This window comes from Oxyura jamaicensis, chromosome Z (genome assembly GCF_011077185.1).
Source record: "Oxyura jamaicensis isolate SHBP4307 breed ruddy duck chromosome Z, BPBGC_Ojam_1.0, whole genome shotgun sequence".
In the NCBI taxonomy this organism is placed as follows: Eukaryota; Metazoa; Chordata; class Aves; order Anseriformes; family Anatidae; genus Oxyura; species Oxyura jamaicensis.
In genome coordinates this window covers 1,093,967-1,119,138 of record NC_048926.1, presented here as the reverse complement: position 1 = coordinate 1,119,138, position 25,172 = coordinate 1,093,967, and the positions used below count along the sequence as shown (strand labels likewise).

The window sequence follows — 25,172 nt, the reverse complement described above, 5'->3', positions numbered from 1 at the left end:
TCACAACCCCCCCTACATGTTACAAAACCAAGAAATTCAGAATCAAGGAAAACTTAACAGACATGCAAGAATGTGTGCAGGCTTGCCCAGCGAACGCACTCGGCTCTTACCTGAATCCTGAGCTGATCCCAGGAAAAAGCTACCTAACTCTGATGAATGACTACCAGCGTAGATACCAAATTAGATGAAATTGGGTTTTAAAAGTTATGCTCAATTTTTATAATATATGCTTGTCACTTCAGAGCAACGTTAAGTTTGCTTAGTGCCTTAATTATGCTTTTTATAAGGACATGATTAAGCGGTTTTTGAGGCAATTCCCTTTGCTTTTGACTTCCTATTAATTTTACATGGCAGTGCGCTAACCTCATTAAATGTGAGACTTTAAAGATTTGTTTTGCAAATTAATTTTCAGTTTGCAACAGCGAAGTTTGTTTCTCCTCATTCCTAAAACGACGTTTCTCCTAGACTTCAGGGCAACAGACTTCTCTCTCTGCTCTTCCTTTTTAATGGTCTTCAGGAGTGAAAAGCACAGGTACAGAGCGGAAAACGCAATGTTTTATGCATTCTGAGGAAAAAGGCTTCACTTCAGCAGCCTGTTCATTTGTTTATCTCCTCCTTTACTTAAAAGCAAAACCAAAACAAAGGGCTGAATTGATGCAACCCAGTGTCATTTCTCCATATCCAATTCAGCCGTGATATTAGGAGAATATCCACTAAGCTGCACTCAAATCAGATTTAATTCCATTTTGTTCTGTTCCAATACAATAGATGGAATCAGTCCCAGCAACTTCCTCGTGTGAGAGATCAGGATGTACCAGAGAAAATGAGAAAAAATCCCCGTTTGCAGACAGCCGCTGGATGCTGGATGGCTACCCGTGAGCAGCGAAGGGCAGCGGCTGCCAGAAACCAAGGGCCAGGCCGCTCCGCCTCGCCGTGGGGGCTCAGCACCAGCCCACACAGCGGCTTTTTCTGCTCTTTTCACTTCCCAGTTCCACGAGGAGGGGTTGGGATGGGTGCAGGGGCTGTGACACGTCAGGGCTGGCAGGGGAAGCGGGTACGGCACAGGCTGTGAAAAGCGTACAAAGGAGCTTATCGCCAGGACGATGCCTTGGTAGACGTGGCCGCTTCACTCCTGAGGGCTCCCCCAGTTGTCTTACGGCTCAGTGTAAGCGCTTTCTTCCCCCAGAAGTGCCTAAATATAACACTTGGGGCTTTTTTGCCATTTTTCCAGGCTGTTTTCGCAGAGCCCTCTCAGCAGCACACCCCAAGGACGTGCCCGTGCTGCGGTGGGCTCCCAGGCCGCGCTGCCCACCCCGGTGCCCCCCCGGCCCCGTGCCCCTGCCCCTTACCAAGCGGTCGTGGGGGTGCAGGCTGCAGTAGCTGCTGGACTGGGGGAGGTGGGAAGAGTTGCCCAGCATGCCCCCGTAGCCGGGCTGGTTCATCCCGCTGGAGGAGCTCCACGGGTCGCTGCTGTGATGGCCATCTGCAAGAGAGGACACGGCGTCATCCCCAAGTACGTCATCTCGGTCCCAGCATTTCTGCCTGGAAGCTTCCTGCAGCCTTATTCCTGCACTGCATCGTAAACCCCAGAGCACCAACTCGCTTGTAACGAGCTCCAGAGGTCAGAAGCGCGAACTTTGAATTGAAACACTCGGAAGTCTGCGCAATCAGGATGGGCTAACGAGCTTTGGAGAAACCTCGGCTCGATAAACGCTGGGAGATGCCCCGAACCCTGAATGCTTCCACACCCAGGAAGCTGTTGGGTTTTGTTGGTGTTTCTTTGTTTAACAGAGTAGCACCACTCGCGTTGTTCCTCCAGGTTCTGTTTCTGCACAGAAGGAGCACTGCACCCGCCCTGCGGCCGAGCTCACTGCCAAGGTGCAATGTGGGTTACCAAAAGGGCTCCCCAAAGTTAGCAAAGGGAAGAGCAAGCTGCACGTTTTGCCTCTAACTAGCCATGCTGAAATGGAATTACAACAACGCAATGAAAATTATTTTCTACTGGAAATGTGCCAAAGCCTTAAAAATAAAGATAACTTTGCCCTAACGAGCAGCAGACCTCAAAGACAGGCACGTGGGCTGGAGAAGTTGCCGGCTCTTTCAAACTCCAGGAGTTGGTCTAATAAAAAATTATGATGTCTCACCTACAACCCTGCCTTATTTACGCACTTCAAACACCCAGGCAACAGCGGCACTTCCAGCATCACCTTCCCCGGGCTGTTTGAACAGTCACTTACCGGAGATTTATGTCTTCCATGCAAATCTGAGAGAAGGCATCATTTAAAAGGGCAGAGTGGCTCTGCACTACAAAGGGTAAATATTTGATAGCACTAGAACCCTACGAACCTGCAGCTTCTGTAACTGTCGGAGCCTCCCGGTGCTCTCTAGGCAGTATTTGTTGACGCTGAAGCCAAGAGCACCATTTGCTTTGCAGCCCATCCTTCCCAGCCCGGAAACTGGTCTGGATGGAGATCTCTGCACCAAAGGAGGTGACAAAAGGGACAGTGCTGCTGACGGCCTCGTCCCTCCCATCCTATTGCCTGTCCCGGGACCCCCAGGGATGGGAAGAGTCCCAGCAGAAGCCTGGAGACACTGAGCAGCACCCAGCACCTTCAGCTGGCTCCCGTTTTCCACCCACAAATATAAAAAAATCTCTTCTTTGACTCAAAAGGGATTTTTTGTGTGGGTAGAAACTAGGAGGTACATATAGAGGCAGCAAAACCTAGCCCCGTGCCCTGCAAGTACTTCGGCCCAGCAGCCCTGCTGAATTAAACAGATTAACCTGGCCTTTACACAGCCTACAGCAGAGTCCGAGCAGAAGCACTTAAAAGCAAGTTATTTCACCCCAGATGTGGCAAAAGCTGAGTACCCGAATGGTGTGCAGATCTTGCCAGGCTCTAAGAGTTTTATTTATTAAGTTATAGGGAAATGCATTGAACTTGCACGTAATCACAGCAAGAAAGACAACGTCGTAGCAGTGAGTGTGTGAGAACTATTAACCCGGCCTCATCACTTCCAGAAGGGCGCTGTAGTTCCACGCGCGCGCAGGCAGACGCACTGTAGTGCCGTGTGCTTTACGTTAGATAAAATCCTGCTCATTAACTTACAAACAGCGATGCACGAAGTACCTGCCCAGATCTGGGTGCGTGCAGTCTGGGCAGAATAGATGTGCACACGCGCTGCCAGAAAAAAAACGCTGCAAGAAATCCAGGAGGTAAGGAGCTGGCGGGTTATCCGTCCTGCCGTATCACCGCGGGGTCAGAACAAGACGGTCAGGGGCATAATGGCCAAACGAAGACTTCCAGGTCTTCATTTTCATGGTAAGGCTCCAGGCCACAAGGTGATATTCCAGCATGTCCCGACTCCACGCGAGCCAAAATGCAAACACGGAGAATACATGCAGAACAGCTCGCCTTTTGAAAGCAGCATCTTACCTTGCATGAAGAAGGAGCTAGGAAAAGTGCTGGCTGCTGGTTTTGAGGATGGATAACCTGGTGAATCCCTATTGTAGTCGGCAGTGCTTGCTGACGGGGCATAAACCTAAGGAAAAAAGACTAATTTAGTGTGCCTTTAGCAGGAAGCAGGGAAGAAATAGTGAGTTTTTACCTTGCTCGGTATAAATCAGCTCGCAACACCACATAATTCTTCTCTCGGAACACAAACCCCTCCGTATACGTGGGACTGGGAAATAAATTTGAAGCTTCAAAAGCAAACTCCAGCCTGACATTTCCCAGTTTTAAAGAAGGATATTTGCAAGGTATTTGTCCAACTATTTATTTCTGTAAATAAGACGAATAAGCAGATGTATGTATGTTCTTCCCAGAGCACCGCAGAGCTGAAAATAAACAAGGACTTGAAACAATAGCGGTTTTCTCATCTGCGAGCGTACGGACTTGGCGCATTTAAAAACCAAGAGGAAGGCAGTGCAAGCCCATGCCATACCTTATTTCCCAAAATAAAAAAAGAAAGCTGACGTTTAGAAGAGCAGCATTGTCAAGAACGCCGAAAATTACAGGCACAGCTTGGGATATGGAATTCCCACGGACCTAGCCCCTTCCAGAGCTGCTTGAAAGGAGCGCTCGAAACCTGCACCGACACAGGACCACCAACACAGCGTGTACGCATCGGGGGGAAAGCTCCTCCTTCCCTAGGACTCGGGGTGTTTGTGTGTGCAGTAAACTCGGTACCTGTGCCAACAGACTCATTTACTCGCGTTTGTTTGCTAGCACACCGCAGGGTTCTGTGCCTTGCCTTTTCTAACAGATCTGCTGCGCTTCTCGCTCGTGTCTAGTTCAACCCGGACAGCATTTAAAAAAAATAATAAAAAAAAATAATAATAATAAAAAAATACACAACAAAACGACGCACACAGATGAAAAAAAAAAGGCACACACACACAAAAAAGCAAAAGCTAGTCCAGGCTGCTGAGTGTAATTCATTATTTAGAGCCTGGTTTATTCCCTCTCCACCCCCTCTCCCTATAGCTCTCGATATTCCTCTGCGTTTTGTTCCTGCGCTGGAGGTGCCTCTCTCCAGATGGTCAGGAAGACTGAAGCACTGTCATCTCCTTGATGAAAATGGATACCTTCCTGCCTCCATTTTGAAGCAGGCAGCAGATCACAAAATTGGCAGAGCGCCTACGCCGCCGTTCGCAGGTCACGGCGAACGGGAAGAGAAAATCCAGCAGCGAAGCGCAGCCGCACGCGGCGCCCCAGCAGCCCGGCGCCCCCCGGCCCGCATCTCGCAGCCGCGGCGGGGGGGATTAAAGGGATCCCCTGGGTCTGAAATCCAGAGAGGGTTTTAGGAAGGGGCGAGCAGAAGGGCTGCGGGACGCCGAGCGGCTTGCTGGCGTCCCTCGGGCCCGGCTGCGGCGGTGCCAGCCGTGCCCCTGGGTGCAGGCTGGGGCCTGAAGCGCTGCCCTGCCCTCAACGTGATCCACACGGGGCGGTGCAGGCGGCAGCCCCGCACCCGATGAACTGGGGCTGAACTGAGAGCTTTTGGCAAAGCAGGGCCGTATGGCTCAACCCCGGGACACCGTGCCTCCGGGGCCCCACAGCCGGCCCTCCTCAGAAGCCGCGGCCCTGGCGGGCGGCACCACGCCGACCCACAGCCGAGGCCACGGCCAACTTTCCCCTTTTCTGTCGGCGTTCAGCCGGATCCAAGGCACAAGCACACGAGCACGGGCTGGAGCCTGGAAGTCCCAGGGTCCCCCTGCGGCCAGCTGTGAGCCCACGGTGCCGCCTCTATAGCGCTGCGTTCCTCCCAGCCGTCACAAATATCCGAGTGCCCGTTCGGTGCTAAAATCTTTATGGATGGCCGTGAGGAAAATGGGCATCGTGCTTGGGTGTCCCTGGGGTACACCAGGGGAGGAAAGCAGCGCAGGTCAGCGGCAGGAACGACACCGAAGGGGCTGTGCTGACGCTGTAATCAAACGCGCGTCAGGCGCTTCTCGGGCTTTCCAACGAAGCGGCGTGCATGCCGATGGCAGAGCAGATGTACTGCGCTGCCGTGCCTTCAGGAGGTGTGATGGTTAGCTTTAAAAGCAGCCTCACGCGCCGCTGTGTTCAATCCGCAGCAGTTTGGCTGTCCTGCTCCCTCCCGATCCGTCCAGCAGCCCGGGCTTACGGCCCTCCTCCTTTTTGCTCCTTAGACCTCGGCGGCGAGGCAGCGAGCGACCACAGCTCCCACCTGGGAAAAACAGGAGGGGCGCTGGTCTGAGAGGAGATGGACGAGGAAAACCCTCCTGCATCCCTTCTGGTTACAGACACATGGAGCTCCTGCTGTTTTAAGGGTGAGCGCCACCTCGTCTCCCTCTCCCACCCCGGTGCTCCCCGCGGCTGGGCCCAGAAATGAGCTGGGCAGCACCTACACCTGATGTGTTCTGGGTGGCCCTGCAGAGCAGGAGGATCCCCGGCAGCGCCTGTTTCCATTAAATGGATGCTCGGACACCCAGGGGGCACTGTGCAGGCTCGGAGGCTCCGCACGCACAGCTCCCTGCTCACGGCAACCTGCATTTGGCTCAACCCAACACCATTTTTTCCCTGTCTTCCTACAGGCCGATGACGTTCAGATCCAACTCCAGCTGAGCAAGACATGCCCCAGGACAAGGCCCCTTCCCCTGGCAGAATTCGGCCTTAGCATGTTCACGTTCTTCAAGACCTGTGGAGCACAAGCTCTGAAGGTGGAACACGTGTGCAGCACGCCAAGGGAACCGGCCCCTATTTCCCGGGGCTTGCGGGCTACATGCCCACCGTTACGACAGTCACTTACCGTGAGACACCGGGGAAAAGAGCCCAAAGAAATGCCAGCGCCCAAAAGGTCACGTAGCCGGGTGCAGCTCCTCCTCGCTAGCAGCCGACGCTTGGTTCCTTTCTCTGCTGCTTTATAGCTAAATTCTCACACAGAAAGCCAGTGGACTGAAGGAAATTAACTCGTTTTGCTGTGACGGGCTCAGTCACAAGAAAGCATTTGAGGAGACGTAAGGAAGCTTTGGAAAAAACTCTTGTATTTCCTGCAGAAGTGTCACTCTTGCAACACAAATATTCATTATTTTCGGGTTTTTGTCACAGGGGGATTCTCAAGTTATCATGACTTTGGTTAAGAGCACGCATGGAAATTCCTCTCGTACTGAAATGTGCCCAAGTTGTATCAGCGGGACCGCAGCCCGTGCAGTCCGTGGGGCGGAGGAAACGGAGGTGGGCTGAGCGGCAGGATTCTGACCGAGCCGGCCCGTTTTGTCACTGTTCTGCAAAGCAAGGCTTAAAAGAGCAAGAAGCGTGTCACTTTATCGGATCGCTGATCTACCCAGAAGTGCCTGCCAGACCATTTTCCAGAGGAGTTGTGTCTATAACCCCATCTAAGCAGACAAATTCTCACGAGTAAGCGTTGATAAAGGGAACGACCCAATAACCTGCTCCAGGAGAGGGAAGGTGAAAGGGGTTCAATTTATGGCACTGCTAGAAATGGAAATATGCCACAAGAAGAGAGAGCAATGAGATGTGCACGAGAGTGACTTTCTGATCTGACAGAAAACGCGTTATAGATTTAAAGATGTTAATATTCTTAAAGAGAGCCTGAATTTAGAAAATCACTCTGACTCATGCTGGGAGCTTTGAAGAGCTGATGAATAACGATCTGGGAAAAACAAGCCATTCTGTAATATGACATGATGACAAAATTAGCACATTGTCTCCGTTTCTGGGAGTCTGCCTTCGAGTTCCAAACACCTTTTAGACTTTCATTCTTCTGGAAAGCTCGCTGTCCTGAGCGCACACTTCAGAAATCTCACATTTTCCGGTTCGTGCGGAGCTGCTGACCGCGCCGTGCGCTGCTCTCCGCCCGCGGTGACACGTCCAAGTACTGCGAGGTGCCTCCAGAAAGCGTGGCATGGCCGGGGGGGCGCCTCTCCATCGAGCTGTCCGCGGGCACCTGGCTGCTGGTGACTGGAAACTGAGCCTGAGCAAGGCGCAGCGAGAGAGCTTCTCCTCCTCTCCAGTCTTGGATCTGTTCTCCTCCCTTTTCAGGCCCCTGACCGCCTGGCATGCAGGGCGCGGGCACGAAGCACGAGGTGTAAAACACTGGATACGGAGCGATCCACTCCGACAGGGCCAGAATAAACTCCGCAGCCTGCAGACGTTAAAAGCTCCTCGAGGCCAGCACCTGCCCAGGCAGCTCCTTGCAGGAGGCCTTCACAAAACCCCTGGCGCCATCCTCCTGTGGCTTGGTGGCTTGAGGTAACGCTGGGAGGGCTCAAAGCCAAGCGTGAGCCAAGGGCCGACCGCTGCCACGTGCTGTCTTGGACAGGAAGGCCCTCCTGGCCACATGCTGTCCCGTCCTGTCATCCATGGGGTGGCAGAACTCCTCTGCCCACGAGCTCCAGATCCACACGAGGCCAAAAACGGGGCCAGGACAGGCAGACAAGGGACACCGTCCCCTGCTCAAGCACTTGGAGGGGAAATGCTCTCACCAGCAACACTAAAATTTAAAATACTCCATAAAAAAAAAAAGAAAAAAAAAAGCACTCTGTCCTTTTTAATCACTTGAGGGCCACCCTCCTTGGCTGCCGTCCTCTGTCCTCCCAGCCCCGCCACCCGACCAGCCACAGCCCTGCCAGGCCAGGGACGAATTTCCCCAGCTTTTAGTTTTTTACAGAAACCCAGCAACACACTAGTGCGGGGTTTTTGGTACGTGTGAGGAGCAGATGCCCCTTCCCTGGGCTGACCTGCTCCAGGTTTCCCGCAGAAGGACGCCGTTCGGCTCGCAGGTCCCTAATTTCGGCCACATGTTGCTGCCGGGGATGCGAGGGAGAGGAAGAGGGAGCGGGGCGGAGGGGGAGGCGCGCGCTGATGAAAAGAGCAGCTCCACAAGTGAAGCACATTACCAGCCTGGAGTGGAAAGGGCCGGAAGGAAAACCCACCCACCTCACCCTGCGTTTATTCTATCAACCTGCAATTGCAGCAATCAAAACCAGATGTCGGCTCTTCCAGATCTTTCTCGCAGGACAAACACGCCAAAGGCCCGGGGCCTGGCGTTGCCATCAACTGGTAATTGAGACCAGATGAGCCACGGAACAGCAAAGCACATGCGAACCGAGCCCCGGCCCCGTGAGAGGTATGAAATTGCAGGTCCCGCTGAGCCGTTAAGTGCACGGTGCAACAGGAAAAACAAGTGTACGCGGCGCGGGGAGCCACCTGTCCGCGCACCGCCGCGCCGCTGGCGAGCCCCGGGGGCCAGAGGTGGCCCGGGGTTAATGACGAGGCCGGGCGGTGCCGGGGAGGCCGGGGGCAGGTGCGGGGCCGCTGACGGCGCGGCCCCGGCAGCGGCCGTCCCTGCGGCACGTCGCGCCTCGCCCTTCCACCGGCACGGCTCTGCTGCCCGCGCCGGGGGTGCAAAGCCCGAGCTGCAGAATTTACCGTGGGTCTATTGAAAAATGCACCAGGGCCTCGCCGAGGAGCCCCCGCTCTGAGGGGCCTTTGGGTGGAGGCCCCGAAGCAGCGCTTCGTGCGCGGCGGTGCCCGTGGCCCCGGGCAGACGCACGCGTTTCGCACGGGGCTGGCCCGCAGCACGCAAAGCGGCTCCGTTTCCTCCCGCCGCAGCAAAGCCACCGGGCGTCCCTCGGTTCGGTCCAGGAGAAACCTGCAGCGAAGGCTGGTGCATATTGAGCAGCTCCTGCGAAGCGCCGGGCTGATAAACCACAGCCCGTGTGGGGCTGGAACAGCCAAATCTGGAGCTAACCGCTTGCTCCGGTGCCACCGGGGATCAGCACCAGTGCAAAGAGCTGCCCGGCGCTCAGCGTGCCCTGACCCATAGCTGTCCTTTTCTCTTCCCCTCTTCTTATCCCACCCTGTACGATCCCCTAAGCCCACAGATCCTGCCCGGTTACAATCTTTTCCAGATGGGACCGCTGAATTCTACATCTTGTCAACGCCCAAAGTTAAGAAGGGGTCAGCGAAACGAAAGGAAGAACGGCAACGTGATGTCATCCCCGCGCGGCCACGCACGTGCCGAAGAAGCAACAACAACAGAAACAGACCCGGAGGTTCTCTGATCAGACTCGGTTTGGGCTGTGCCCTGCAGCTGCCCCGGGACGCTGCGGGCAGCGCCGGAGCCAACGCCACCGGCCTCGGTCACGGGGGCTGCGGGTGAGTTCTGGTGGCAGGCCACCACCCCCCGGGCCTGTGTCCCGCCGCTGGCAGGTCCCTGACGGGGCTTGGCAGCATCCTGCGCCGGGCTCTGGGGGGCTGGGCGAGCCGAAGACAGAGCCCACCAAACGGACCATCAGCTAACAGCCCTTAGGGAAAGAGAAGGGAAAAAGGCAAGAGGGGCAGGGGGAGGACACGGAACAGGAGGTCGCGAGACTGAGAGGTGGCCAAAACCAGAGAAAGTCCAGAGATGGGCGACAGAAAGATGGGAAAGCAAAGCAGAAAGAACAAGAGAAAAATCTGTAGAGAGGGGAACTGAGTAAGGCAGCAGGGATGTGCCAGAGAAGGGCACAGCACAAGACCCGGACGCTCCTACGAGAGGGCTGCAGCGGGGACAAAGCTAAGGGGGGTGCCCGGGACCCCTGGCACCGCCGGTGCGGGGAGCAGCCCCCACGGGCAGGAGAGGAGCGGCGCCACTCACGAGGTCTTCGGGACAGCTAAGGGACGAGGGAGCTGGATGCGTCCGTGCCATCTGGCTTTGCTTTGCTTTTACTGAAAGCCACCGGGTGAAAGGGATGCGAGCACGGGAGGATCAGCCTGTGCTGGGTGGCAGGGAGGCGGCCACGGGAGGGTTTCAGCCGTGCTCCGAGGGCTCCCCAGGCTTCAGCCCGACCCTGGTGGCACCTCGTTGGGCCGTCACCCGCTGCCATCAGCCCCGGGGACATCCAGAGCCAACGCACGGGTGTGGGTAGGCAAGCAGTGGCAGGCCAGAAGGTACAAGAGGCTGAGAAATGAGAAAATGACAGGCTGCAGAGACGCCGAGTCCGTAAAGGGCGACGAGGAGCTGGTTCTCGGGAGCCAAGGGACAGAGGTGGCCACCTTACCTGGCGGAGGTGAGACCTTTGGGTGCCCTGGCCGGGGCAGGGCTCGGGGACGGTCCCGAGGACGCAGAAGTCACCGGAGAGGAGCAGGAGACATATCCAGGAGGGGAAGCGAAGGAGCAACAGAGAGAGGGAGTAGGCAGGAAGAGAGGACAAAGAACCAGGGGTGTGACTGGGGAGGAAAGATGTGACAGAACTGGGAGAAGGGAGCTGACATCCTGCAGTTCCCACAGCTCCGACACTTGCAGATAGTCAGCGAGTCAGAACCAGACCTCAAAAACCAACAAAAAAAGGCAATAAAGAGCGAGCAGAGCAAAAAAAGTGGGAAAAGAGAAATAAAAGTGATGATGAAAAGAACAAAGGTGCCACTTGGCCGGGCTCCAGGGCGAGTTTTCAGATGTGAATTCTAATTCACATTTAATAGAAGATAGCGTGGTTTCAAGCTTTTTTTCTTCCTTTTTTTTTAAGTGAAGGACTCCCCAGAAGAGGCAGAGAAAAGGAGCGTTTCATGCGTTTTCCCTCTCTTCGGGAGCTGCTTTCTAACTTCCTTTTCTCCCCTGCTTTTACCGAGAGCCATTTTGGGCCTTTTTTCTTTCTTCGTTTAAAAAATTTTCTGGGCTCTGCTTACAAACGCGCGGAGACAGGGGCCGCACCAGACGTCTGCCCATATTCTCCTCTCAAACCTCAAGCAAGCAAAGGGCTTCCCCCCGTCCCTGGCCTGCAGCGACCTTGCCCACCACGACCGCGGACCTTGGGGCCGCCAGCCACCGAGAGGATGCCATCGGTTTGCCCAAAGCCCCGCAGAAACCCAGGCAGCCACGCGCCCACGGGGCAGCTCCAAGAGCCCCCAGGGTTTGGCTGCTCGAAGCCCGGGTCCTGACCCACCGCCGGTGCCTCCGGGAGGCCCCGAGCGACGTACCCACGAGCGGAGCCCTCTGCGGAAATGCCCTCGCCGCCGGGAGGGGCAGGGAGACGGGGTGACGGCGGCGTCCGGCGCTGAGACACAATAAAAACAAGGCGGAAAGAAAATGTTGGCTTTTGGTGTCGGCGGAGACGTCAGGACCCATTAATAAATCTATCCGCCAAATCTACTCTTATTCATGGGGGACATCACCAAGTTAAAGTAAAATAAATTATCTTTAATTAAATGGAATTGTCGTCTTCCTCCTGCTATCATCCCCAATTATTACATCCTAATCAGCCCTTTTGGGAGAAGGCATGAGGGAAGGCTCAAAGGCACATTTACTATCAACAATTTCTCTCTCTGTCAAGAGATGGAGATTTTAGTTTAATTATTGTTCAGGGCTCCGATTTTTACCCTGTTTTTTTTGGATGAAAGGGATTAGAAGTTTGAAACGCCGTCATTCAGAGACAGAAGGAGATCTGCTCGTGTCATCACTGCACAGCAATTTCCTCTTCGGCCCTCCTACAATTACAGCCCAGGGCGAGGCAGGAGCGGCGAGGAAATATGCGAGGAAATTGGGGCGACTTCTTTAGGGGGATTTCCAGCGGGAGATTTCCACCCAAAAACAAATGTTCTGCCCGAAGACGGAGGTAAAGGCACTGGGAGGGCTACGAAGCCCACCCCGTGCCCGACCCCAGGCACTGCTGCAGCCAAGGCTGAGCCCCCTGGGACCGGGGGCACTGTCCCGGGGCGAGCACGGCCGTGCCCTGGAGCCCACGAGGCTGGGAGGCGCCCGCGGGAAGCGTTGAAGGCTCCTGGGCGGGTTTGGTTCAGCTCAGTGCGACTCCGCCGTGGGAGCAGGGGTGGATCCCAGTCGAGCAAAGCAGCAGTGCTCGAAGCCTGCAGCGGGCAGCCCGGCGAGCCGCGCGCAGCTGTCCTGGAGAAGGTTGGTTTGCTGGTGTTTGAAAAGCTCTCTGAATGAAGGCTGCTCTCGGGGGCTGCTCTTCAAACGCGCCGGGAGCTGTGTTTGCCCCATGACCATGACCGCATGTAAATGAAGCACTCGTGCCTGCGCCTGGGCCGGCTCCGCGCGGCTGTAGGGCTTTGTGCACCGCCTGCCTACGCAGCCCCGGAACCGTGCACACACATGAGGCGCACAAAGCGGCCCCGGCACCGCCGCGCGCCGACACCGGGCGGGGACTCGCGCCGAGGGCTCCAGGTAGTGGGACAACCTGCCTGAGAGCGGAGGGAAACCCCCAACAAGAGCTGGGAAAGTAAAAGCACCCAAAGAACAACTTCCCCCTCCCCTCGTTTTCCAATAACGACAACGGATCCCCAAATATTTGACGGGACACGTTATCACCACCACCTGCACGGCGAACGCCACGCTCGCTTGCCAGAAGCCTGCCGACACGTGACGCCCCAGAGAACCGCTCAGGCAGAATTTACCAAGGATGCACCAAACCTACCAGGGTCGGCCTGCAGCGCCAGGAGCTGAAGCCGCAGCTTTCTAGTTCAACTCCCGGCCCCGTGCAGCTTTCACAACGCGCTCCTCTCCCTGCCAGCTGTTCCTCTCCCTGCCCGTTCGCTCGCTTGTCGGCCGTGAAGCCCCCGACCACGCTCTGAGCACCCGCTGCCAGTTACGGGACGCGAGAAATTTCAGATACCAACCAAACTATTCACTAGGGGGAAAGCAGAGATTATGACAAGGACTGGAGGGAGGAAGAACCTCTCCGTTCCCATTAATTAACGCAACCTTTTTTTATATAAAAAATGCGCTTTTCAGGGTGTAGCGCTGTTTTCAGTTAACGCCGCTTTGAATTGCCGCCTACAGAAGTTAAAAAAAAAGAAAGGAAAAGAAAGAAACCACAGCTATACAAGCCTGCTGACTTCTTCTAAAAGAACCAGTTCTAAACTTGTTTACACTACTGATTCCAAATGAATTCAAGATGGTGGCTAGTTAAAGAAAGGGAGACCATGCCAAGGATTTTGATCAAAGAACTTCAATTCAACAATGTTCGGTTTTAATTGACCACTAATTAAGCTACATTAGTCAAAGAAAAGTCTCTATCGCTTCTGAGTGACGAAGAAAAGAATTCCTTTAACCCTGTCCTGGTCCTCCTCCCGCCAGCTCGCCGAAAAGCAGCTTCTCGAGTATCCGCCTGGGAAGCGTTTCCAGTGTCGATATGCCAACACCGTTTGCTTTTGAGCAGCAAAAAAAGAAAAAAGAAGTGTCGGAGGAGGGCTGGCTCTGCCAGCGAGCCGTCTGCCCTCGCGGGGCGAAGCCGTCCCACAGACGGCGGCGTTCCCACGCGCCGAGGAGCGGGCTGCCAGCGGGAGCCGGCTCGCGGGGCCGCCGGGGCTCTCGCGCGGGTCCCCGCTGAGCACACGGGTGGAAAACGCAGCGGCTCGCAGCGCCTTGGCACCGCCGGGAGAGGGAGAGCCGCGGCGGAACTACTCGCAGACACGTTCTGGGGAGGCGCACGTCGCTACGTGCCCACGCCGCGCCTGTGATTGGGGCTACCTACGAGAAAAGCCTCCGCGAAAGGGTCCCACGCGGGCGGGGGGGCGCGATGGGAAGCGCCCGTCCTCGCCACGACAGAGCCCTTCGTTCGCTGGCTCTGCTTCGAGCGCGCCCAAAGCTACGCCTAACGAAAAGCCCGCTGCAAACTGGGGAATGAAATATCGGTGTTCAGTTTGGGGTTTGTGGCTTCCGAAAGTCTGCAGGATCAGCTAAATCAGAGCCAGCAGACGCCAACGTTAGCTTGCTTCGAGCAGCAAGGTCAGGAACGGGAAGGCTGCGAGATGGCACCGGGGCGGTCGAGGAGGTTTGAAGCAAGGCAAAAAGTTCCTGATATTCCCGTTCCCCGCTCACGGAGACGTTTGCACGCCGCAGCGAGCGGCACGGCGGCTCTGCAGCTCCCCGACGCCGCGGCCCTCTTTGATGAGGGCTACACTCGCGGCCTTAACTTGCATTATATTTTATCCTAATGATTTTTGGCAACAAACTGCTGCATTTCGTATAATAGGATTTAATGAGGACCATATCTTTTTTTAACATTCTGCCAAATGCTCATTAAAATGCACTTGTTTTTGCAATGCAATAGCTAGCTATATGAAACCAAAATATTAATGCAAATTGGCATTGCTAAGTTTAAAGCGGTATTTGCATAACAGGAACCAAACGCGGTGCAAGCTGAAAGCGAGCACACAGCACAGAATGCCTCTTAACACCGTCATCACTGCAAGGAGAAAAGAACCACGATGGTTTGTGCGCGCCATCGTGAGCTGGAGGATAAAGCAGCTGCCACTTTGCGACGCTGTTATCTCCCGGTGCCCAGTCCCACCAAGGAAAGAGGGCCTGAAAAGACGGCACTCACTGGGGCTGATCAACAAGATAGGTACCAAACGCGATTTTAGAAAACACGAACGCCTTTATGCAAATACCACTGCAGGAACTGAAAATGACAAGAGGCAGCTGAGCGCGCGGCCGCCGGTAGCGCTGAAAGATTAGCTTGTTAGCTGAGAGCCACAGGCCAAGCCAAAGGTATTCCTGTTCTCATAAAGCAGTCATTAGCCGTGGTAATCAGTATCTCCCAGTAAATACGCTTAGGAACCAGACTTTGTACTCTGACACAGCAATATTTCAAAAAACGTGTCTCTGCTGTGAGTGGAAAGGAGCCGTTCGGCAAACCAGTGACTCCCTTCCCAATATAAACGGGCGTCGTCAGCCTGCGGGACACCTCCACGCCGCGGCCAGCACCGGGAGGAGCCTTGAGAGCCGCACTTGGGGTGCACACAGGCAGAGAAGGGGGAAAGGCCGGGGGTCGGCAGCTGTTGCAGGGCTACCGCTGCCAGACTGGGTTTTAAGAACGAAGCCGAACGCTGCTGGGTCTCCTTTTTGGAGCTATCGGGAAGATCAGTCACCCAGAAAGTCACTCGACGATTTCTTTCATGCGGGGTCTGTAAGAAGTTAGCTCTGCGTTGCTACCAGAATGCCTTGGACGCTAGCAAAAAGTAAAATTACGCAGGGCTCGGGGGTCCTCCAGCCCCTGTTAGGGTGGCCTGCTGCCACCAGCGTCCCCAGGGACACAGCCTCCTCAGGACCAGGCCTCAGGGCAGCGCAGGCTGCACCCGGGGGGCCCCTGTGGCAGGGAGTGGGGTAAATCCCCACCGTTTAAGGGCACCTGGAGCTACTCCTCCCTGTGGAGGAGGCTTGTCTTAGCGGCCTACGGCACCCTACCACCTCCAGTTAACTCTGTGTAAGGTTACTGGGTGCTTTCGTGGCTGACCACTTCGCTCTGGCACGGAGGAAACCAAGTCGAGAAACCTTAGAGTGGTTCTGAAGTAAACACTAGGGGTACCAAGGCAAAGCTTTCCGACCGTGCAACGCTCCCACCTCCGTGCTGGCAGTCGCAGACGCAGCACACGCACACGTGCAGCGGGAGTTCACACGTGGCGTTATTTTTTAGCAGGTCAGAGCCCCGGGGTGTCCTCCAGCAGGAGCTTCAGCAGGCCCAGTGAAGCACGCGAACACCTCCGCTGACGCCACCGCGGGCGTGTGCGCGCTGACGAGATCCCGCTCGGTGCTAACCAAGATTCAAAAAAAAACCCAACGAAGAACACCAAAAGCACCCCACAGTTCCCTTCTCTGTACACGACAGCTCGACAGAGGCACCCGGCGCCTCCCGGCACCGCAGGGGGTGGCCTGGCCGTGAGGCTGGGCCTGGTGTCACCGAGCGCAGGCCCGTGGCCACGCCGACCTTCCAGGTGGCCCAGGCCGAGGCCGGAGCCCCGCCAGCACCATCCCCTTGTGGCTTTCAGCTCCCAGCCGGGCGCAGGCACCCCCAGCAGGGCCTAGCAGTGCTCCCAGGGCTCCAAGGCCTACTCGCGAGCCCCGGCTGCTGCCCCACAGCTGCTGCCCCACGGCCCTAAGAGCGCCGCGATCGCCCCGACGGAGCCACGGGGCACAGCGAGGGTGGTTTCATGGGCCTGGAGTTTATCCACCGGGTCTCTCTTCTTTTCCTAGCTCAGGAAAAGTTGCTCTCAGAAATGGGCAGAGCTATAAATAAGGCACCGAGACACCGAAAGCAAATTACCATCCCATGAGTTAATAGCATACCAAATTAAAGACCTCGGTCCCGAGCTTTTGAAGACGTACAACTGCGACCTCAAGATTCTGGCAGATCTCTGCGTGCAATCAGAGCAGCCCAACTTATTTTGCATGCCGACTTCCACAGATCTGCGTGTGTGGCTCAGGCAGCGCGAGGGATTATCAGAAACAGGCTTCTGCCAGCAGTGATCAGTACGGAGCTGTCTCTACATGTGTAATTTTATTTTCCCCTACAAGGTGCCCTCTCTTGGCTCTGCCAGAGCCAGCGGCCCCTCTCCACGAGACAGATGTGTGCTGGCACAGAGCCGCCTCCGAGCCGGACACGGCGAGGGGCTGGGGGCTGGAGGGGCTGCGATTCCCCCAGTGCAGCCCCCGCTGGAAGCCGATTAGCACCGACGCGTTGTGTTGTAATGAAGCAAACAACATGTGTTCGCGCTCCAAAATGGCGAGCGGTTCGTGAAGCGCCCGTTCAGGAAGGCGAACAAAAACCGCGTGCGCCGTTTGCTGTTGTTCTTCCTGATAAAAATAGGGGACGGTGAGCTTTATCCCAGGGCCAGCCTTCAGGAACCAGCCGGGACGGTGGGAGAGAACCGCTGTGCCCAGCGGCTGAGCTCCAACCGCGGCGGCTGCCGGCACTGGGAGGCACTGGGGGGCACTGGGGGGCACTCTCCTGTGGGGTGTCCCCAGTTGGCACGCGGACCCCGGCCGTGTGATGCTGCCGGGGATTGCCGCAGGCAGGCAGCCGCCCCACGCTGCCGTGCCTTGCCTTACTGAAGCTCGCAGCGCTAGCCGGCTTTCTCTTTCAGGTGTTAATAGAAAAATCAATTTTGCATCCCGGCAGCTGGGATCACTTGGAGCCTCGCAGCTGTCCGCATTCCAAAACCGCTCATTCGAGCGCGCAAGGACGTGCTGCAAACGCGGCGCGAAGATGGCTGATCTGTCCCCGCTGCTGCCTCTGCCAGCGCCGCTCCTGGCACGGCTGGCACGGGCACCACGCGCGGCCCCGGCAGCGAGGCTGTGAACGGCAAGAAACAGGCTTGGTTTGCTGCTTGTGCTCCCCCTCTGCCGTAGCTGGAGGGCTTTTTTTAATTCTGGGAATAGCGCTAATTCGGAAAGATCTCGAGTCAGACAGCCACTGCGAAATTGCGGATGTATTTATGCAAACGTTTTGCCGTGAAGCTGGAGGGGATGTAAGAGAGATGCGGGCTGTATCAGGTGTTCAGAAAGCACGGGGAGTCGAGTCGTTCTGCGACTCACAAGCTGCAGCCGTCTCCGTGCCTCAACCAACCACCACTTAAAAGACATCTCCGGCTTCACCGCTCCTTCTTCGGCTCTTAAACCCTACCTATCCTGCACGGGGACGGAGCAGCCGAGCCGCAAGATTTCTTTCTCCCCGTTTCCGACAGTTAAAGACTGGGAGAAGCCGCGAGCACGATGGCAAGCACGGAGCCGAGGCAGAGGACGGGCAACCACGAGGCGCCGGGGTGGGGAGGTGCCGATGGCGGCAGGCACACGAGGAGCGTCTGCGGGGAGCAGCACTTGGCCAAATGGCATTAAAGCAGCTTCAGCGTTACCTAGCCGGGACTCGTGCCTACACTAACGTTCCCTGCTGCTCGTAACCCCTGCGAAAAGCGGCCCTCGGCCCCCATCGTGGGACAGGGGCGTCCGTCCCGTGCACAGCCACGTCCGCCTGCCGCTGTGTCTGCTGGCGGGGACCTCATGCAGCAGGTACCAGAACGCACGACTTCCCCCTGCGCTTGCATCTCTTCTCCAACGGCGTAGGATTTCCGAAAGCCTTTTACGCAGGAACGAGCTTCTGCAAAGCAAAACTACGCCGCAGACACGTTGCTGTGCCCCTTCCACCGCTCGCAACAAGAGCCCGAGGAAGCAGCCCTCAGCCCAAGCTGCTCCTCCGCGAGCTGCACTGTAATAACAGGTGCAGTAATAATAATATGCTGGGCAATCAACTTTTTTTTTCCCCTCTGATTTGTCAGTTTAGCTTAATAATGCCATTAGGAACGTAAACATTTCGGCAATTCCTATTTAAAAGTCAATAAAATAATGGGGTGCAGAACTTATCCCTTTTAATTTTTTAAGTCATACATCTGATTATTTTAATCGCGTCAGCACTTAGCTGAATGGCTTTAAATATGCATGTTCCATCGATTGGGTTTGTTTTATTCATCAGAAAGCCATTGAGCAATTCGGCATTATTCTTTTTTTTTTTCCTCCTCCTTTCAGCTGGCTGCATACGATGCACGAGGCCCTTTCCGTGAGGCTGTGGGCTGCGTCTTCCGGGAGGAGGGACCGCACCGGGCACGGATTTCCAGGGCAAAAAGCCATCCGGCGGGGCTGAGAGCAGGCTTTAGCGGCGGTGCTCGGCCAGACGCTGCACGACAAACTCCTCCTGCTGCGATCCGAGGGCCACTGGGCGAGCAGGGAGCTGCTGTCACGACCCCCAGGCTTGCTTGCACCGCGGCCACCGACTGCCACGCACAGGGCCCCCGCTGCTGCCCGCAGGGGGACGGAGCCGGCGCTGCCGGGACCCCTCTGCACCCGCGGCAGCAGCAGCAGCAGCAGCGGTGCCCTGCCTGCAGCCGCGCCGGGCTCCCCGGTGCCGTGGGGCTGCAGCTCATGTGCTTCTCATTACAGGCTTTGCAGGCGTTTTAAAGAACAATTCGATCCCGCGCACATGGGTTCTCACACCAGCCCCACTCCTGTTCAGACACCTAATAAAGCCCTGCAGGTGCACGAAATTTCCTCCACCGCGACTTTTTTTTTTTAATATTATTAATTTTATAGGCGAAGCTCGGGTCCGTGCAGGGGAAGGAATTGGAAACTCGGGTACCGAACGGCACGCCGCACGTTGCAGCCAGAGGATATTTGGGGCAGGCAGGTTGCCGCACGCTGGCCTTCACGGGCTGCTTTGGGAAAAGCTCCGAGCGTTTTGCTGGCAGAGCTCTGCCCCAGAACAGTGGGCACCCGGCGGCACGGCGGGACAAATCCCCGAGGGCTTGGGGGCTGATTCTGCTCCCCCTGCGGCCCACCTGAAAGCTCCCCTTGGCTTCCAGGAGCTAACACTGTGACTCCTCAGAAACCAAAACCAAAACCAAGGAGCACGCACAGAACTTACAAATGAAGAGGCACAAATTTAGAAAGTTTCCCCAAACGAGGCCTATCCTGAATCTGGGGGGGGGGGGGAATATTTCCCAGTGAAATCGTTGGGGTTTTTGAATGCCAGAAGAAAGCTGTATGCTCAGTCTTGCCAAATACCTGCCCAGGTGTGGGGACGCGTTCCCCCCCGTTAAATCCCAAGAGGTTTAAATAAAACTTAATGAGCCCGGGCTTTGCTGCACCGTGAGATGAGCACACAACGGGACGGGAGATCGCTTCTGCCGGCGTGCCCGCGGCTCGCCGTGGCAGCCTGCCTCCCCGCCAGCTGCAAAAGCTGCTGAGATAAAAGCGTCGGGGCCGAGCGGCCGCCGGCCGTGCCATCCAGCGCCCGCCTGCCCGCCAGGTGCCTGCCCGCAGAAACGCGCCACGATTTTGTTAGTGCTGCCAACGGCGCGTGGAACTACAGCTCGGCGCTGCTGGGTTGTTGAAAGGGGCATCTTAAACTTGCTTTTAGCAGTTTCTCAGAAGCCTGATTGGAAAAATAGCTAAATGGTTAAAAAATAGCTTCCCCGAGGCCGGGCAGTGCGGCGGGGAAGGGAGCTGGAGGCTGTGCGTCACAGACAGCGGCCCGATAAACGAGCACGGAACTTCTCACCCCATCAGCTTTATGCAAACCTCACCCCCTGCCTTTTTTTTTTTAAATAATAAAATAATAAAAAAAGCAGCAGGAAGGCAGGCCAGCGCGGAGCAGGCAGCTCGTGCCCCTCTCCTGCCACCACGTCGGCTGCAAAACTTCAGGGGCCGGTTCAAAATAAAAATAAACCAAGTTCCACTGGCAGTGCACCGTCACCAAATGAGAAAGAAAGCGGCCACCGTAGGCTGAAACGTTCCCTTTTCCAAAGAAATTCCCGGGATGAAATAAGCAAATCCCACGTCTCCAAAGTGCCACGGCAATTTTACAGTAAACCAAGTTTAATGCAAACCAGATTTATGCTGAAACAGGAAACAAACAATTCTTCTGCACAATTTCCTGTAGATCAATTGGAAAGGTATTTAAAGACTGCACCAGCTATTAGATCTTTTGTTAACCCCCCCGGCCCTGCCCACAAAAAAGCAGCTCGGAACACACGCTGTTAGAGGATGTCAACACCAGGCCGTAATTCGCCGTGTCTCCCATCAATCAATGCCCGACTAAAATTCTATTTATAATTGCTTTTTTAGAGGAATCGAAATAAAACCAAACAACAAAACCCACCACAGTCGTTTCCAAGCCGGCGCAGCTGAGGACGTGCAGTTCATTTCTGACCGGCACATGCAAAGCGTATTGAAACCCCGGCCTCAGCCTGACACCACATGAAGCCTCAGCAATCCCAAAAGGTTTTAGGAAAGCCCAGCTTTGAGGCCGCTTCCACTCCTCGCGCGCACAACGGGCAGGGAGCGAGGGGATGCGTCAGAGCCGGTTGGCGCTGCCCGGCGACGCCTGGTGAGCCTCCGCTCGCTGCTTTGAAATCGCTTCTGGTTCTGCGGGCTCGCAGGCTCACGACAGACTCGTTCCGTCCCCCGGCCCTTCAGATTTACAACTCGCGCAGTTCCTCTTTTCCCTCGTTCTCGGGAGGGAGCTCACACCATCCCCTTAATTTACGAGACGAACACGCGGCCTCGCCGCAGCCCCCCCCAGACAATGGGGCAGCCTTCCAGGCGCCTTGGCCTCGAACCACGGCCCCGAGAAGCGGCGACCGTCCTTCCACGCACACGGCCACCTCCACGCAGCGCCCCGAGCCCCGCAGCGCCCCGAGCCCCGGCTACCTGGGTTGCCGGCGGAGCCGTGGCGCAAAGGAACCCGTGTCAAAGTACCTTGTGACTTTGCCTAATAAATATCTAGTTGTTTTTTTTTATTTCATTTTTTTACGGTCCGGGCGTCAGGGCTCGGGTTATTCGCAGCGAACGAAGCGCCGCCATCCCCTTCAACAAAGATGAATCGTAAATATCGTGGCGGCGCTGAATTACCGCAGCTTTATTTGGGGGGGAGGGGGGGGGGGGCAAACACAAAGGTCTCTAATTTAGATTTAGGGATTTCTTTCTCCTCGCGCCCCAAAAGCCAACTTTTCCTGCAACGCTCCCGCAACGACGCTAGGCTGATGCCATTCACAAGTTCGCACTTGTCATTATTAAGCGTGGTCCATGGAATTATTGCACTATTTGGCCTAGCCCATTAGCAGCAACGATACCACGGAGCATTCATCTTCATCTAGGAACTTTATGGGGTTGAAAAGCTCGATAATAAGAATAGCAGACGGAATGTAAACAGGAAAAACTCATTAGCATTTACTTTTTGGGATTTGATGACTTGACAAATAACTATTTCAAAACAACGAGTTGGAGAGATGGCTTGGAGCTGGGTAGGATAAAGCAAAAAGAGCAATTACAATAATGATAGGTTGCCCTGTTTGATTTAACACATGCGCGTGCTGGGAGCTGCTGATGCCGTCTTCAGATACCATTAAAAGAAAATTTTGCCACTTTTGTGTTTCATTTTCATCTGCAATAATTCCCTCTTTCTGGTCCCACGCATGTAAATATATTGTATGCGTGGGGCCGCATACTGCTGTGTTAAAACCTCCGGGAGGGGAAACTGAAAATAAGCAGGTCGGAAAATCAGATCCGGGAAGCGATCCCGCAGCCGTCCCCTCGCAGGTAGCGTGCACGTCCTAAAATATCGCACACAGCTCGGGTAACGGGGAGCCGGCTTGGAAAAACGGCTCGCGTCTCCTTCCCTCGCTTGCGACGGAGTCAAAGCGTTCCTCCGGGCTAACCTGGGTCAGAAAACTCCTCTGCTGAAACTTCCCTTCCAAATTATCCTAGGGGAAAAAAGCGAAGCGAAAGCTCTCCGTTCCTGCATGGCATCACCACGGGAATCATCGAACGCTGCCTCACGTTCACATTTTGTTACGTGCCGCTTCCACTTTTGCTATTGTTTGAAGATTCCCTACAAGAAATGCCCTCTGCCACCAGGCAGAAGGAAAACATTCCTCACCGACGGACACGGGGAAATAGTTAAAGGCAGAGAGCGCGCTCCCCCGGAGTGAGCTCTCCTCAAACACCCCGGGAGCGAGCGAGGGAAAGAAAAGCAAGCTGCAGAAAAAGCCTTCTGCAAGCCTTGCGCTGATGGCACTTTATTTTTTTTTCCCACCATTTTTTGTGAGTCCTGTACCCAACCGTGCTCTTCTCCCCAACGGCAACCGGGATTCGGGGCGCTTTGGAATGATTTTGCATTTTTTGGCTTTTGTTTATTCCCAGGGAAGACCTGCTTCCGCTGCCTGCGCTCGGTTCAGGGAGTTCAAGCCGAATTTAAACAAGTAATTGACTTGTCACCGGGAAAGACAAAAAAAGGGGGGGGGGGAAGAAAAACAGCAAGGGAGGAATGTAAAACTCTCTCTTTTCCTGCACCGGAGGGCTCGTGCAACAACTAGCAGCCCTGCTCTGCTCCGGCGAGCGGCAGGGAGATGCGCAGCCCCCCCGACCTCTCGCTAAGGCGTTGGGAACGCTCAGTGCGTGGCATCCCCGGGCTCGGCGAGATGCCTGGCACCAACTCAAGAGCCGTACAATGCACAACCCCAGCCAGAACAATGCCGGCCGTATAAAAAAAAAAAACACACAACAAAACACAACAAAAATCTGTTTGTCAAGTGCACGGCTAAAGACTTTCTCCCTCTCCCCCAGCGCTACGGTGCCGGCCTCGGCCGCCGAACTCCTGCAGCTGTGCGGCCGTGGGTTTCTGCACGGCTGGACCGAGGGCACGGCCACCGCCGGTGGCTCCAGCGTGCCGGCCGTGATGCCCCGGAGCCCCTTTGTGCTCCTGCGGCACGGGGAGCCGCCGAGGGCCAGCTCTGCTTTTAACGAGCCCCACAAAGGGGAAGCGGAGCCCTCCGAAGGCCTGGCAGCCGAGCGGGGTTTCTTGGCGGGGCGATGGCACGGGCGGCGTTTTTATGGCACGCCGCGACGGCCTCGCTCCGGCCGCTGGCTCCGCGAGCAGCGACCGCTCCGACACTTCGGAAAGGGCCCCGGCGGAGCAGGGGGGAGCGCAGCAGAGCCCCCCCCGGCCCCACGCCCCTCCCTCTCGCTTATGAGGCTCTCCGGCTCGCCCCCCGCCAGAAAAGCCCAGGGAAGAAGGAACTTGGGCTAAGTGTTGAAAAATGTTGAGGAGGGTCCCGGTGCGAGGCGAGCGCCGTGCGTTGCCGCTTCCTGTTTACAGTGCGCTGTCTCGGGGATTTTATTACTTACTGAGGATGAATAGCAGCGGCTAGCAACTTTTTCTTGCAAAGCTACCGAGGCTGGCCGGCCCCGCCGTGCGTGGGAACGCCAGGTACATTTGTCCTTAACAGCAGGAGGAATAACTAATTCAAAAAAATAAAAGAAAGGGGGAGGAAAAAAGGAAAAAAAAAAAAAAAAAAAAAAGCGCCTCCCGGTAAATTTACGAGCTTTTATTTTGAATGTTTAAGCGGTTTTAAATCTCGGCTGTTTCTCCGCAGCGAAGCCCCTCGGTTTGCAGCCCCCCACGGCCCGAGCGGTGCCGCCCGCGTTCCCTTCGCAGCCCTCGGAACAAAAGGCGAGGTCCGCGAGGCTGCGCCGAGGAGCGCGGACACCAACCCCATCTCGGCGCTTCGCACCGCGCCCCGGGGCTGCTCCCCCGTGGCACCGGGGGGACCCGGGGGTGCTGAGCCCCCCGGGCAGGGCACCGGCAGCCCCCCTCCGCGCGGGACGGAGCCGGCAGCGAGTTGGCAGAGCCGGGGCAGCTCGCAGCGCCCGACCCCCCACCCCCCTCTCCACCCGCCGCTTTCCCTTCCCTGCTTTTCCCCGAATTTTCTTCTTCTTTCCAGCCACGGCTCTTCCCCCCCCCACCCCCTTCCGATATTTTAAAATACTTTTCCTCGCCGAGACCCACAGAAAGGAAAAAAAAAAAAAGGAAAGAAACCTCCAGATGGCGAGTATAAACCTTCTGCTGGGGTTATGCGCGGAACGCCCCGCGCGGCTCTCGCCTCTCCTTCCCTCGCCCCCCGGCCCCCCCCCAAAGCTCCGCGGAAGGGGCCGGGGCCGGGCGGGGGCTCGGGGGTGCCCCCGGCCCCTTCGTGCCGCCCGCTCCCGGCCCCGGAGGGGTCCCGGTGCCCGGTGCCCGGGGTTGGGGGGGGGGGTCCCGGTGGGGGTCCCGGCGCAGCGCCTCCTTACCGCTTTGCCATTATAGTAGTACATCAGGGAGTTGCCGCCCATGCCGGGGATCGTGTACGCGCAGTACATGGTCCCGGAGCCTTTTTCCCCTCCGGTTCCCACTCTTCCCAACTTTTATTTCAAACTCGCTCGCCCTGTGTGTTGTTTTTTTTTTTTTTTCTTTCTCTTTTTTTTTTTTTTTCACCACAATTCCTGCACTTGCATGTTCCCAGATGGCCGGCCCGGGCGCGCTCAATATGCAAAGCAGGGCGAGACCATTCGCGGCGCGGGGGCGGAGGCTGCGCGCCCCCCCCCCC

The 25,172-nt window shown here is 56.1% G+C and overlaps 1 protein-coding gene across 22 annotated transcripts in view; it reads right to left on the bottom strand.

Moving 5' to 3' along the window:
- TCF4 (transcription factor 4) overlaps positions 1 to 25,172 on the bottom strand; it is a 202,551-nt gene that overhangs the window by 37,548 nt on the left and 139,831 nt on the right. For 18 of the 22 annotated variants that reach the window (XM_035310982.1, XM_035310981.1, XM_035310985.1 and 15 more), the window contains 2 exons: positions 3,435 to 3,540; positions 1,350 to 1,483 (listed from right to left, as the gene is read on the bottom strand). In XM_035310982.1, the coding sequence (XP_035166873.1) occupies positions 1,350 to 1,483; positions 3,435 to 3,540 (240 nt within the window). Of the gene's footprint in view, positions 1 to 1,349; positions 1,484 to 3,434; positions 3,541 to 24,876; positions 25,153 to 25,172 lie in introns of those variants that run through there. The other 4 variants (XM_035310993.1, XM_035310992.1, XM_035310995.1 and 1 more) reach the window with 4 other exon arrangements.